This window comes from Pectinophora gossypiella, chromosome 13 (genome assembly GCF_024362695.1).
Source record: "Pectinophora gossypiella chromosome 13, ilPecGoss1.1, whole genome shotgun sequence".
NCBI lineage: Eukaryota > Metazoa > Arthropoda > Insecta > Lepidoptera > Gelechiidae > Pectinophora > Pectinophora gossypiella.
In genome coordinates this window covers 7099654-7116067 of record NC_065416.1, presented here as the reverse complement: position 1 = coordinate 7116067, position 16414 = coordinate 7099654, and the positions used below count along the sequence as shown (strand labels likewise).

Here is a 16414-nt window from a genome sequence, read left to right as displayed (position 1 = left end):
TATTGTCGGAATAGCGATATTAAATGGTAAAATGTTGACAAGACTTTTTCTCGACCCTCTTGACCTTGCTTCATATGGATGTGTCTTGAAAATATTGTAAGTACTTACTATATTTCTGTACTTACAAATAATAGTTAAGTCCATATGTTTAGGGACTTTCTAATAATTTTTGTATATCGTTATATATTGGATGTCTAACTTTATATCAAAACTGTGCCTATTCCGAACATGTCGTAGAAATTTGAAGATAAAGTTTTTAAGTAAATGAGTCCTCGTAATAATATTTACAAATAGGCATGTATTTCAAACAAGAAATTCAGAAGCAGCTGCCGCTTAAACAATGAGAGCTGTTTTTATTTTTATTGGCAATTAAACAATTAACCCGTTGGACAGGACAAAAGGCCCAATTTCTCCCCTCCGTTGGCGAAATTTTATACTCATTCATGGCATTGTGTCTCAGTTTGTCGGAGATGAAAGGAACTTGAATGCGATGCAATTCCATTTGGTGAATGAAGTCTCACAGTTGGGTTGCGGATTGCCAATTAGGTCTTAAATTTAAGGTAAAATAAGATATTAAACAGCAATATACTACGTATAGAACAGCAACTCTCCGCTCCCCACTAGCGTCTGAGCTAGATTTACCTCACCTCCCCTCGAACATACTCTAATATTGCTTCTAATTTTTTATCAGTTTAGTTTAGAATATATACGAATTTTGAAATTGGACGCCGATGTTCTTTCGTCTGATACGAATAGTTGATTTCATAGTAATTGCACGCGCCAACGCGCCTGCGAGCCGCCTATGAATATTACATCAAAACAATCATTTGCAATAAAATTGAACCTAGGCTAAGTGCTTAATGTAGACGTCACGCTCTCAGTTGCGCGTTTACAATAACGTCAATGTGTAGTATCTGTATAAAACAAGGTGGTTTTACACAAGGAGTGCGGAGTTGTTAGTGCTGTTTTTCTAATATTGGATATTGTTCTTTCTATCTTTCGTCTATACTGATTGATCAACAAAAACTCCAAAAGCCAGAAATATTTATATTTTTTTTAAGAACGTGACACGAACATTATTTTGCAAATCCTAAATCTAACCTTATTGGTGAAATTCTTCTTTGAATTGAATTTATTTAGGGTGTTTTGGTCTCATCTGCACACACTGTCCTCATGCCTATTCTCAAGGGATTTGATTGAAGGGTATTACCCCATGGAAGACTCACACATTCTAATAAAATGAAATCCATAAGACTTTTTATCGATTTATTTAATAAAAATCTCTTTTGACTTGAACACGATCACTAATTACATACAGTTAAAGAAATATGCATTTCGTGTAACATTGATTGAGAATATTTATCGCGTATCAGTCGAGCTTATAATTATATAAACCAAACTGACTGCTTCAAACAATTTTACATTTATATTTACATGATATTCTGTATGACACTGTAAAGAATTATCAGCAACATTAAGAAACCTATATCCGTCTCATTCTTGTATTTTATGTTTGTTACTATATTAGAACGAGATGGGTATATACACGGTGTTAGCGACAACGTAACAAAAACTTTGAGGGGTGATTCAGATCATGATTCTTATGAGTTGATATCAAGTATCAAATTTTTCCGTCGCAAAAGTATGGAACTGAAAATAATAAAAAAAAACACTAACATTTTCATGAATTTTCCGGCAAGAAATTCCACTTGATATCAACTCAGAATCATGGTCTAAATCATCCCCCTTAATATTCGTTACGATGTTACTAACACCCATACGTACTTGTATGACTACCTGTACGTACTCGTACGGGATGTAAGTGATATCGTAACGAATATTGAGGGGGATGATTCAGCTCATTATTCTGAGTTAATTATCTAGTGGATTTTTTTATCGCAAAAGTTTAGAATTGAAAATAATTAAAAAAGTAATCATGAGTTTTGCGACGGAAAATTCCACTCAGAATTATGGTCTGAACCATCCCCCAGTATAAGTTACGATGTCACTAACACCCTGTATTTCTAAATCTCGATGAAAACTTTTTAGTAAATGCATTGGTAATAAGTAAAGTTTATGAATTCAATTGGACAAACATTTATTTGGTGCTATGTAACATCGATATAAAATTATAGTGCGTAGAATAAATAAGATAATCTTAGTGAAGTTTAAACCGAAAGTCAATAATGTAATACATCATTTCTATTTGACAGTTTTAATTGAAACAATACATACAACACAATCAATAGTAGTCTCTGTACTTTGGGCGAAGTATGATAATATTATTTTTCTATAAGAAGAGAGAAATTACCAAATTAATATCATAAAGAATTATGTAAGTGACTGTATCATATTTATTTAAACGAGTAACTTATAAAAGTGCACCGTATAGTTTTTGGACAATATTTACATAATATACAATTACTTTCTAACAGTTATTAACAATCACGCCATCTTCAGAAATTTGCTTTTTAATAAAATGAAAATTGCACATTCCTAATGGGTTTGTTTACAAATAAATAGGTTTGGACCACATTACTACACTCTTTTAAAATCGGGTAAAATGCTTCGAATGTTCTATGGTACATAATTACAAATTCGATAAATTAATCTTTAAGCGATATAAATAAATAGCTATAGGTAGCATATTGATTTGCAAAAATATGAAGCACCATTTTTTAAAATGTTGTTTTTGTTGATTTTCTTATTTTTGTGATAAAAGGCGCTCTATTACAATAAATAAAGACATGAATGACGTTATAGAGAAATATTAGACCAATTACACACTGCTTAAGACTGAGTATTGTTACAAGTTTCAAAGAACAAACACGAATCCAAAATGTCTATATCTAGATGGCAACTCCTATTCACCATGTACAAAATCGGATTCAACTGTTTCAGCCTTTTCATGTACCTATTACCTACTAAAAATTGATAAGTAACAACAACGTAGTCATTACGTTTCTATGAAACGATCGTCATAACAATACAAATAATTCATTAGGCTTTACTATCACTTCAACGTATACTTGCCTCGGTAAAGTCCACGCTATTTACAAACTTGATGACACACCTATAGCTTGTCTTTGAGACGCACTGGGAGGTGTCGACACTGATACATTAGTTGGAGTCCAATGGAATGTTTACGATAATTCCCCGGACGCGATCGAAACGCGGCGAAACAAATTGCGTTAGAGCGGAATAGGCAAGTTCACGGACGTGAGCCGAATGCACACTCGCTCCTTCTTTCTTGAAGGCGTTCATTAAGCCACCACTTTCGAATTCATCGCTGTCCTTTAGCGTTGAGGAGGCCCTCGGAGGAGCAGGAGGCGGGGATGGCGAGGGGTCCCGGCCCCTCAGCTCTGTGCTAGGGAATCCAGCGGCACCACCAATTTTCCGTTGGAGTAGCTGTAACAAAGGAAAAATTTGTAATTAGAACGGAATTTTTCAAACGCCAGTGGCATTTTTGCAGGTAAACTAAAGTTTTATTAGAAGTTTGTGTTTCAAGTCCGCGCAATATTTACAGAAGCAAGCGATGCGTTATATGTTACGGGAAGAAAAATATAATACATAAATATGGAGTTATTAACCTGTATGGTATAGTAGATGTTCTGGATTTAGCTCTGCTTGGCCTACAGGCTTCATCTGCAACCAAGACATTTCAACTTTAACCACAGATAGCTACTTCTTAATCTATACGTTTGTCTTGGGGGAGTTGTCGAGAAGTTTTCCGCTTGTTCATAGTCGGTATCGTACCGAAGCTTAATTAAGTGGTAGCGCATGCTATTGTCTCGGTTCTTGCGGAACAATACTTATCGTAAGTCGAACTTCTCAGAAGTAATATCTTCGATACCTTAATGAGAGAACTTTGTATCGACTTTGTTAATCGTTTCTGACCCAGCCGTTGCGGGTTTGATACCTTCATATTTTTTAGATATTTTCCCTTTAATTACTGTAAGTGTTATGTATGAAATGAATTGTGATGTTAATCTCTGTAAGGACACAAAATCCTCAATAGGGACTAATTAATTTTTGAATGGACGCGCTTTTGCCAATTAAAAAGGTGATAAATTAAAGTAATAGGATGATTAGTTTAAGATTGAATACATACTTTTATTAAAATAGGTTTAAAAAATAATATGTGTGTACAGGTGGCGTATTCGTTGTGTGGGACCCTTACCATGATACGGCTAACATCGTTGTGAGAGGCACGCATCGCATTTGACGGGCTCGGTACGCCGCTTGCCCTGAGAGCCCTGCGAGCCGGACTTACGCCGGAAAGTGTACCTAACGAGCAGACCTGCAATGCAAAACGCCGCACCGTTAACAAAACAAACGAAAAACAAAACGAAAACATCAAACATGAGCCACGCGCGCGCGTCCATCTGAAAAACGCCTATGGCGGACGAAAGCGGGCGAAAATAAAAAACGATGCTCTCCGGGTTTTCATGACTTGATACCTGATGGATTCATTCACGTATATGTGAGAATGGAACTTTGTACGACGTGCAATTTTGTACTGATCATGTAAGTATTTTGTTGATAAATGTGATGGCGGTTAAGTGATAAGTGACGATTGTAAGAAGGTATCTTTAAATCTTAAAATATTTGAGCTAAATGCAGAAACGTAAGTAGTAACTTTTCTAGTTACACTAAAAAATAATAGCATGCACTAGTATTTGAAGGTCTACGTTTGTTATATCATATTTAGCGTAAGATTGATAGATGTAGCTATAAACTCACCAGTAAGTCCTGCTTTGTTGATGCTGTTAGAACTAGAGAAACCCGATATTTTCTTCCAAGCTTTTTTATTCCAAAAACCAGTAGTTTTGGCATCGCCGCAGCTTGAACTTCGTGGTGAAGTTACGTCTCGTGGACAGCGCAGACCACATTCGTCAGCACCCAGAATACGAACGCCAGCTCCGCGTGTCCCGTACGCTACCGCTGGTAAATGAGGCACCGAGCCTGTAGGTTTCCTCCTCAAACTACCGACATAGCTTGCGCCACTACTGCTACCACTAAATCCACTATCTAAATCTGGAGGATTACAGCTAGCTGGTGAAAGTAGTTCGTCCGTCGGTCCCACCCTCATCAATTCTTCGATATTATCTCTATCTTCCGCACGTTCCGAGTCGGGGGACTCGCATTCTGGCATTAACATAGCTTCCACGCTAAGATTTAGTTCGCCCAAAATCCGTTTATGTCTTGATTCCACCCTACGCACTTCTTCTTCAACAACGCTTCTGTCTAATGATACGAGGGATTGTCGAGGGACATAACGATGTTTAGGACATGTCCTAGATCCATCAGTAATTTCCTCGTAAATGTTTTCTTCAGTTCCGTATCTAGTGACATAATTATGACGGGATGTTCGTTCTGCACGTTCAGCACGGTCTCGAGCTACGCCTCCACGCCCACGTTGTCTGTTGGCCTTTCTGGACGACGAGGGCATTGATAAGTGATGATCATAGTAGGCGTAAGAGTAGTCGACTGGTTCAAACCTTTCCATAGTGGCAGCAATGTTGCTTCTATTCCAAGATTGTGGAGGAGGTTCCCTGGACAGATTAACGGCTGCAAGTCGCGCTGGTAAGATTTCATCAAGATCTCGCGCGCAGCGCTCGTCTAGCGACTGTGCGCCGTCGTCTTCTTCTCTTCTATGTTTCCTATGAGGTCGACGCGACGTCTGAGATCGAGGGTGACCACGGTCACAATCTGACCCATGTCCATGGTTAAAATCTGGCGTATGACTACGATAATCTACAGGACGGTGTTGACAGTCGAGAGTGTGGTGATAGTCGGGAGTTCGCCTCAAACTATAGTTGGAGTTGCCTTCGTAATCGGATCTGTCATAGCAGGGGCTGTCGTCAGCGTTACTGGTGTGGGGATGCGGGCAGTCGGCTGCGATGCCGGACTCCGAGGAGGGATAGTCGTGAACCTCGGCGGTGGTGAGCACGCGATCGTCGGGACGCGCTGGCTCGGAGACGGCGTGGCGATGGTGCGGGCGCGGCCTGCCCGCCTCGCGACAGCTGGCAAAACTCCTCTGCAAGCTCGGCTGCGGATATCGCCCGCATTGAGACTCGAACACCGCCTCCCCCGACTCCTCGGGGCTTGGCGGCGCGCTTCGTGATTCCATGGCTCATCCTCTCATATCCAATCAATATCTGCAAAGACAAGAAATATTTTTCATCAAAATGTGTACACCAAAGCAAACAAGGGATTTATTACGAAATATTTTTGCTTTAATAAAAGTCCCGAGAGACGTGCAGCCGAGGGCAATGAATTCAATATTACATGCTCTGTGATAAGGGTAGGGTGAGTGACGATGAACAGTGCAGCCGACATCGATATATCATCATCAGTCGCCGGGTAATAAATCGAGACTCCACAGCGAGTTCAAATTTACATTCCGTGTTGTGTTATGAAGTTTTATAGCTACTAGAGCAATATATAGTTGATGTTACAATGCGGTATTAAAATTTATGATGTAGGTATATATATCCCGTAAAAAATAATTACTGTACCTATGGCACTATTAACGTAAAAATGAAAACTGATTGCAGAGTACTAAAATATTACGCGTAAAGTTAGTTACAAAGTAATACGAGTATATCGCTTCAAGGGCACTTGGAAAGAAACATCAGACGAAAATAAATAAAACTGAATCGTTACCCGTCGCAAATGTAACCAAATTCCACATTTATATTGCGTTTCCCCCGAGTTATTGCACGAATTCCAGACCAATTTATTACGATAACGATAAGTGTCCCTGAACTAGTGGCAAGGGCGGAACGCGGGCCCTGGCGTTGCCATGGTGACGACGCGGGAGTCTCACGATAAAGTACACTCGAACACGCAGTGTGCCCTTGAAGTCGAAACAAAGCTATGGCATTTACGGATAGTATTATGTGGTGGAGTGTACGGGCGGTTTATCGCTGCGCTTCCGCCCGATATTTCTTGCATCTAAATCATCATCAGCGTTGGGAAGCGGATCGTAAAGCGCCCGTTGACCGTCCGGCCGGGACAATAATTTGTTATGCCCCACGCCCTGGGATTCCTCACCCACGTAGGGTTGTTACCTTGTAACTTTACGTATCTCGACAGACATTTCCTGGTTTTCTCTTGAGAGTTTCGCATAAATCTGGGTTCTTAATTTGGGCAGAGAATATTTCTGTACCTTTGCACGATTGTAAATAATGTACTATATATTCTAAAATAAGCGAATAATAAAGATCACAAATAAGAATACTTATAAGTATTTAAGCTTTTTTGTTATAAAGTTATAAAATTCATAATTTTTCAATTCACTCTCAGCAAATATATTTAAATGGTATGTATGTAGAATCCACAAAATACCTCCAAATCTTTATCTAAAAGCGGGACACTATTGACAGCCCTCTAGCCCCTACGAACGGCTATAAAAGGGTCCCTATGTGCACCTAACTTGTGTTCTTATGTCACAATCTCGGTCCCTTCTGTTTGTTCCGAGGTAAATTGGTGATAGGCACTTGTTAGATCAGACCGCCCGTTTGAATTTTTCAGAAGTCATTTTGGTCCCAGAATCCGCAATCAATTGTAATAATCTTGGATGTATTTATTTTGTCTTTCGAAAATTGCTCTTTTTGTCGTGTTGTTTTAGTTTTTTATTCGCAACTAGATACTTGTAGAAAGGTAAACTTTTTTGGGGTAAGTGTTTTAGTGTGTGTTCTCTGTCCCTCAAGACGGCCAGCGTAAGGTGTCGTAAGTGGACGACGGGTTTAGGCATGACACTATAGTGGCGCCACCGCTGTTGCGCCTCCATCAAAATGTTTGTAAGCAAGTGTGAGGTAGCCTTTATACTGCTGCATACATATCGACGAGTACGACGACTGTGCTGTGTGTGTGGGGGCGACTGTGGTTACGTTCTGTCTTTAAAAGTGTTAAAGATAAATCGACAGAGTATCCAAATTTTATATTTAAAATTCCTATCTTATCTATGTCCACAGTACGCGATATATTTACTCACTTAACTAAAACAAAATACCTTTTACCTAACCGTCTTACTAGAAATGCGCTGAATGCAAAATTTAAGCAGACCATAAAAATACAGTACCCTAGAGCACTCAAACTCGCTAGACGGAGATATTACTCAGTATTTACCTAACTACGGAACCCTATTAGCATTTCACTGTGTACACTTAGTCAGAACCAAGTTACCTACTGTTATTCATACTAACTTAAACCTGCTTCAAAAGCACACCGGTTAGACTAAAAGTCAGGGGAAGTATGTAAAATAAATTTGTATTTTTACATATTTAGTAGGTAACATTAATATTGAACATTTAATTTAAATAAAAGAAATGGGTAGGTACTAACCACACACCGGACATTCCTTACAAAAATCGTGTGCTTAGGCCTAAGCCTAAGAGATTTGACAGATCCGGTTTTTTTACAGAAACGACTGCTTGTCTGACATTCTAACCTGCGAAGGGAAACCAATTCAACACAGGTTAGGTCACATAACTCAGAAAATGCATTTCTCGGGAATGTGGGTTACCTCACGATGTGTGAGTTTCGAGTCATATGAAAATTGTATAAAGACATAAAAATAACAAACAAAATATCTCCACATTCTAACAACCATGATACAGCACAATTTGACTCCCCCTCTATAGGGTCCCCTTATTTAAAACTAAATCAGAATGCATTATGTAAAGCGAGGGTAAAAAATCAAGCATTCATAATAGTATCTTAATTGCAATAAAATTTATTGTTGGAATATGGTTTTAGGGTCGTAAATGAGTGTGAAAGATTAATTATTCCAACTATTACTGTACTAACTCCGAAAAAGAGTTACTTTCTTTTAAAAGCTTTTAAGAAACTTTTTAATTAGAGTCATGTACTTATGGATTCGCAAACTACGTAATGGTTGCTATCCTAATTGCTAATATGTGTTACTGGTAGGTACATACCATTTTTAAATGTTAATTATTATAAAAAAATGAAGTTCATATCTTTAGAATATGGGCCTCGTTACCTAAATCGACCTTATTATGTTTACTACTATGTATTTTTTTTATTATCTCTACCTTCCATTAGCTATACTAAATAAACCAAGTATAAAATGACAGTAGACAACGAAATTCCAGCAATTTCGCACCATTACAATAATATAATCATCCATCATGCCTCGATAAGATAATAAGTGTTTTCAATTTCTATGCACCCCTCGTCCATTCATTATAAATAATAGCTTTTTTTGCGGCCGGACACATGTGGCTAGTAAAAAAAGTAATTGCTATCACTAATGTGCTAGTGACGATAATTGAAAATGAAAATGTTATTCGCTGCTAAACCTATTTTTGTTTTGGTGTATTTTCTTTGTCACCTAAAGATAGTGTGTAAGAACGATTGGTTCATTTGGCATCTACTGTAGGTTCTTGTCCCATAGACAAAAAAAAAAACAAATATACACTAAGTATTGAAAATTAGAATCAATGCTAGCATTCTGTCATCCTTCAATACAATAACCATCACTAGCGCCCGCGGCACAACAACCGCGTCGCGGCTTGAATTATATTAACGGCTTCGTCCAATAGACGCAGCGAATGCTATTTACGCAGATATACGCCGTACGGCTATTGGTCGAAGCCCAGTACGTCGATGTAAGTGGCGGCGCGGTTGCTGTGCCGCGGAGGCAGAATTTCAAAGCCCCGTCTTCTGGTGACTTATTTTACGTGATATATTAGGCATACATTATAGTAACTGTTATAACTTATAACTGTTAATAATCCTGCCTCTCAGTATGATACGAGTAGGGGATTATGTGCGTGACTGAAGGTTGTCTGTTGTGACTGTAGCTAGCTGTAACGTACTAATTTCCCGTTACTATGAAGGGGGGAACTTTGTCAAAGTTATGATTTCGAGATCATAGTAGGGTGTATGAGCATTACGTAAACTATGTATGTATTTCAATTTGAATGGTTTAGTATAGTAACATAATTATTTACATCAATGGGCGTAGCCAATGGGTGAATATCAAAATGTGCCAAGTTTGGTGGCGAACTTTCATATTATGTTTTCGTGAAAAATTGGGTTCCGACATGAAAAAGGATAGTTAAACTTGGCACATTTTGATATTCACCCCAATGAGGTACTTATAGTAACATATTGGTGCCGATTCGAGCAACCACCGACTTAATTTCACCTTAATTTGACAGGACTAAAACTAGCTCTATCTCTTTCTTACACTTATTGTAAGCGAGGGACGGCACTAGTTTATGAGCTGTCAAACTTAAATTAGGTTAAGTTTGTGACCGGTAAAATAGTCACCAATACATCAATGGGTGCAGTAATATTTATTTATTCTATACTGGTGTCGTTAGTTGTGACTATAATCAGTCACTGTCGACAGTGTCGATTGTTCGACACGTGTCGCTTGTCCCGTGCTCGATTTGTAATCATAACTTTCAGAATTGCAAATATTTTTTAAACATGCGTTATAAAAGGGGTCCTTTTTGTACGTTCCAAAACTACTCGTCGCGACAAAAAACTTTTATAGGTGTACTCTGGACGAGATCGTAAAAATCTTATTATGGTAATTTAAGCTAATAACCGTACGATGAGGCAGTTAATATAATTCTCGAAAATAAAAATAAAGCGCAAAACATTTTGAAATACATCCCGCGGGGCACTCTTATAATGATTTGTTAGCATTTAATATGCATATTATTGTCATTTCCATTAAGGTATTTTTTAAGAATTCCCTGCGATTTTGGCGATGAGTGACTGTACCTACCTTTTTTTTTCTTTTTTCTTCGACGTGCCTTATTGTAGATTTGCCGCAGATGGCATTAACTACTTGGCCGGGCAAATGGGGAGCGCTGAAGTCTCTCACCCGGTCTCCTATCGTGACATTTTATATGTAAAAAATGCTAACGTTTATCAGGCTTTGTTTAAGATTGTTACGTAAAAGACATCATTGACAGTATTGAAAGTCCCCTTTGAGAATTAACCTTTTTCAATGTTCTCACAATTACATTGACATAAAAGAAAGATCGTAGAATTCTTGATTAATATATTACGCTGGTAGTGTAAGTTGCTACTTATACAGTGTAATAAAAGTCAGTGAAGTGGGCTTTTAATCACGAACACTCTAAAGAAAGCAATCTTTTTACCCGACTGCACCAGAAGATGGGTTTTTGTTTCAAGTACACAGGTACGAATGCATCGTTTTATGTAGCCTTAATTTGCTACTAAGGGGTTAAAATGGCCACATCGAAGCAATTCAACTAAGAAAGCAATATTGCAACTTGACATTTGCGCATATAAAAGTAAGTGCGCAATACAAACAAATATCAAATAGCAATATTGCTTTCTTAGATGAATTGCTTCGATGTGGCCATTTTAACCCCCCCTGTAAGTGTTTATATTATAAAAAAGATGTGAAATTCCATTTTATAAGAAAAAAAGATGATTAACTTTGATTTTGAAGATACACTGAAAAAATATAACTGTGACTTTTCACAGGAAAAGAGGCTACCGTTCCATGTATTACTGCATTACTGTAGGGAGCGCTGGTAAATTATAAATAAAACCCCACACAAATATTAACTGTAATATGAACTGTATTACTTAGGATATTAATTAAATTACAAGATCCAAACATTGAGACGCGTTGGTTTGCTCGCACTAGAGATGTGACTGACCATAAATGGTAGACTATTAGGTATGTCCCATACAATTACATCACAAATTTAAGAGCCACACTCTTGTCAATGAAGTTAGCATTTTCCATTCTTGTCTATCAAGGCCATCTTTCACTTCCTTATAAGACACAACGTTCGCCTTCTCTTTAATCTGTTCCATGTAAGCTCTTCTTGGTCTTCCTTCCTCTCTTTCTTTGTAGCTTGTATTACTTACTAGTAATAAAACTGTTATATAATCACTACATAGTATAAAACAAAGTCGCTTTTTCTGTCCAAACATGAAACAGTAGGACTAGGGCCCTGTGCTGGGTGGTTTTCTGGCCACGTCATTCCCTCAGCGTTACAGATTCCAATGTGGTAGTAGTTTTACAGCTAGTTACATAATATGTAATTTAATTTTTGACGTTCAAAAAGTGCTAACTTTGTAAGCCAATTTTGAAAAATAAATAATTTTGAATTATGTCCCTATATCCCTTTTGATTGATTGATGTACGTTTAAATCTTTAAAACTACGCAACGGATTTTGATGCGGTTTTTTAATAGAGTGATTCAAGAGGAAGGTTTATATGTATAACTATATATATTATAATAACATCCATTAAATAGTGGAGAAATACTGTTTTTTTTTTGAGGTTTTTGGTGTTATGTTGTAAATAATTTCATTTTTTTCCTCAGCATTGCACCCGAACGAAGTTGGGGGTTCGCTAGTATTTTCAAAAAGATTATTATTTATGAACTAAACAGTTTTATTAGTACTAGTTATACCTAAAGTAAAGTTGGGATTTTTTTATACAATATCAAAACACATTCTTTTTCAGAAAAGAAGTCTTAGAATCCCTATTAATTAATTAGGTAAATATAATTTGACTGTTAGTGTAAATTGATACTTATACAATGTAATTAAAGTCAGTGAAGTGGCTTTTAATCACGAATACCGTGACGAAATGGGCCTTTTTTGTGCCTGGTAATTAATAAAAAATTGAAGACTGAGTTATATAATTCATTTCTTTCTTAAAACAGATTAATTGGAAGATAAGATAGAAAATTAATTGTGCAAGATATCCTACAATTAAAATGGCAAAATGGCAAGAATATATCTTTTGTTCACTATCAAACATTGACATTTTAGCCACAATAGGATAGTTTCCAACTAGTCAAATCAGTTAATTTTTACTAAGCGTCAAAACACGAAATTACTATGGAATTTGTATGAAAAAACAATCGGCGTCGTCATAGAAAAACAGGATAAAATGTAGCAATTATTCAATATTAAAATTCATAAATAAGTTAAATAGAAAACAGAAAACATTTGTTGTCACATTTAGACACATTAAATCTCTTAATCTGGTCATAACCAACTCCGCGGTCCAGTGGTCGATGGGTTCACGACCTGGAGGTTCCGGGTTCGAATCCCGGTGGGGGGGAGGGGATATCACAAAAATCTCAAAGACATTAGAGGCTTATCACACTGAAGCACGTTAAGCCGTTGGTCCCGGATACGAACTTACTGATGTAAGTTTGTAGTCGTAACTTGACCCATGCCAGGGGCTTTTGGCGGCTCAATTATAACTCTGACAACAGGGTTGTTAAGGTTGGTCATTCACCTCACAACCCATACGATAGAAGAAGAAGACTCTGATCATGGTTCTCAAAGACCACCTGCTAATTAATTTTGTGGGATGGGGCATGAAGGAAACGATTATATTTCGTTAATCCTTGTTTATTTAAAACGTTTTATTAATTTAGTACATTTTCCCTTTTAAAACAACCGACCGCCATTTCCCTGTCATTCTGCAAACCTCTCATCTTTCTCGCTCACTCCTCGCTCTCTCTTTCACACACCTTTACGTTACGTATCATTCGGCCTACCATTCCTACAATTTAAAAAATATAAAAATGTTTGTAAGTACAGTAAATAATTACCGTCTATGTATTGTGATGACCCAGTGAAGAAATGCTCACATGAAAGAATGTCTAGTTACCTTTGAATGAGCATACAGATTAGTGTTAACATTTTCGCCCTCGTTAATCAACGTCGGAGTAATAAATTGTTTATAAATGATTATTGTAAAGCTGTTGAACGCCGTAAATGCTCGCAAGGTGTACACAAAGATACCGTTATTAAGGGGTTATTGCTTACGATGTGACTTTGAAGATAACAGTGATAAATTGTTCCTGTTCAAATATTTTTTATCTATTTAGATAGTAAGAATCAATTTTAGGTGTTTTTTGTACTAATATTTGCTTTGATATCACATAAATTAGGACCAAGAATTAGTCCGAGAAAATGTCAAAAAATCACAAAAAAGCCGTTTACTTTTGCTTTCCAATAGAATCTTTTTACAAGAATTGTGGCGGTTTTCGTTATCTGAACGCCGAAGCACTAAAACAAAAGCAATACGGCTTGTTTAAAGGTGCTTTAAAAATAATGGACTCGGCCCTAATACACTATTACTTACAAACCTTACTAAGAACAGGATAATTCTGTACCGAAGTGGTCGTTTCGCGACACTCAACGAACAAATCCATTAAGCGGTCTTTGAGGAGATCTTAACGTTTTATTGCCCTCAGTAGTTAATAAAATGTGCGAAAATACTCCTTTGGAAGCGAAACAGTCGCGACTGCAAATCGTTATTGAGCTGGGTTTAGTCGTGCTGACTTGTATTGATAACTAAGCTTGCAAGCTTTTAATATAACAGTCTTCAATGAAACGGTTTTTGTTAAAGTATGCAATGAACTAGCGAGTATAATCTCAGATCGATATCAAGTCCTGCCATCATGGTTGACGTATTCCCCTCTTCAGTGCATGGCTACAAAAAGGTTACATTTAAGCCGTTTTTGGTGGTACTACTGGTAGTACCAAGGGTAAAAAAAACGATTGAAGCAATATTGCTATTTGTCATTTGTTGACATATATTGCACACTTATTTTTATATTTCCATGTCGTTAAATTATAATTCGTTTATATTCGTTTATTCGTTATTTGTCGTTAATTATATTGTGTTTTAAAGTTTTAATGTAAGTAACTAATACAATTGTATTCCGTTTAATTTAAAATTGTCGACATCAGAAATAAGCATTAAATTTAATAAGCTTTAAGTATTTGAAACTCGTTAAATATTTGTCGGAAATTCATTGCCAAATTCAGATTAGTGATTCGTAATTAAATAACGTTCCATTTGATTATGATAAAGAAATATCAATGTTACATGCACGGTGATTTTTATATATATATTATCTGTGCATGAAGACGAAACGAAACCGAACGAAAACAGGATAAAGAGATGAAAGTGGTCCCTGCTGCCTACCACCCCGGGCTAGTCGTATGACAATTCTCTCTCTATTTAAGAGCTGCGCTCTTGTCGGTGGAGTAATCGCCATTCCTCTCTTCTTCCCGCCAAAACCCACCTTATACGACACGACCTGCACCTTCTCTTTTATTTGTTTCATAAATGTTCTCCTAGGTCTACCCCTTCCTGTCTTCCCTTCAAGTTTTTCTTCTAGTATGATGTTTGTTATAAATAAATCGTGTCGTATCAGGTGGCCAATCATATTTCCTCTCCGGTTCTCTGTAGTCTTCATTATGGTTCTCTTTTTTTCAACTCTTTCCAGCACTTTTACAATTACCCACTATATATTCTGACTGCTGATACAACAACGTGGACATGAGGCTTTTTATGTAGGTACCGTACAAAATATAAATTGATTGTGAAAAAAACATGTTTTTCAATCTTGTCTATTTAACATATATTTCATCCATTCACAGTAAATTATTGACATCCACAATAAAGGCACTATAGGTAATTAAATTTGAAACGCAAATTCCTTACTTAATTTGACTCACAAATTTCAAATTAGTTTGAGAACTTACCTGTTTTTCCTTATTACAGCTATGATTACTTATTTCTAACAATGTGAATGACGCCGTCAATTTCGTAACGCAATTTATTTAAACTGTAAAGCCGAAACAAAATTACTTCCCCATTGTCACCCGTAAATTGGTTACATTATGGACCTCGAAGAACTTCATAAGCAGGCGTCAAAAGTTTTAACAGAATTTCGTGACACCATGCTTGATTCGACATAATTTTGGGTAGTGAAGTGTTGAGCATTGCTTATCGATACCTCCCGACAACGAATCCTCACGATCTGTACGACTCAAATTTACGTCAAAGACATAATTTATTCTTTAACACATGGTTTGACACACTTTGGTACATGTATTTAAGCATGTAATGTTTGGTTTACTTAAAAACAGTTAATGAACAAGTGAATATGATGGAAATCTAATTTAGTTTTAATTTGTACTAAGTCACTATTCAAATAGCTCACATATAAGTTATAGTATTTAAGTCAAGTTGGCGATCTATACAACTCAAATTAGTCGAATCAAAGGCTTAATTCCACAGTGACACCCCTAGTTTCAGCCTTTCATGGCGAGCCCTCTTCGGCGGGTCGTTAAAATTCAGTAAAGCTAAGAACGCATTACAAACGAATAGGCCCTCTTCCGCTTTCCATCTTAACAATTATCCCTTTGCTTGTTTTACGACCAAAATTACAGATGTACTTAAGATATAACCCCTCTGTAGGTATATAGCGAGTAGTTGATGGCTAACTATAAGAAAACATTGGCATGAGAATAGCTATGTTACTGAATATCATCATCTCCCCAGCATTATCCCGTTTTTCACAGGGTCCGCTTACCTAACCTGAAGATTTGACAGGTCCGG

The 16414-nt window shown here is 37.0% G+C and overlaps 1 protein-coding gene across 4 annotated transcripts in view; it reads right to left on the bottom strand.

The window, feature by feature from the left end:
- Window positions 1-1252: 1252 nt before the first annotated feature.
- The window catches only part of LOC126372236 (uncharacterized), a 120851-nt gene continuing 105689 nt past the window's right edge, over window positions 1253-16414 (bottom strand). Inside the window, exons 3-6 of one of the 4 annotated variants that reach the window (XR_007567134.1) lie at window positions 4744-6161; window positions 4181-4300; window positions 3591-3645; window positions 1253-3408 (exon numbers count right to left, since the gene is read on the bottom strand). Coding sequence is in view for 3 of the 4 variants with exons in the window: in XM_050017910.1 (XP_049873867.1) it covers window positions 4191-4300; window positions 4744-6133 (1500 nt within the window). In the remaining variant the exon portion in view is untranslated. The remainder of the gene's footprint in view (window positions 3409-3590; window positions 3646-4180; window positions 4301-4743; window positions 6162-16414) is intronic. The other 3 variants (XM_050017910.1, XM_050017911.1, XM_050017913.1) reach the window with 3 other exon arrangements.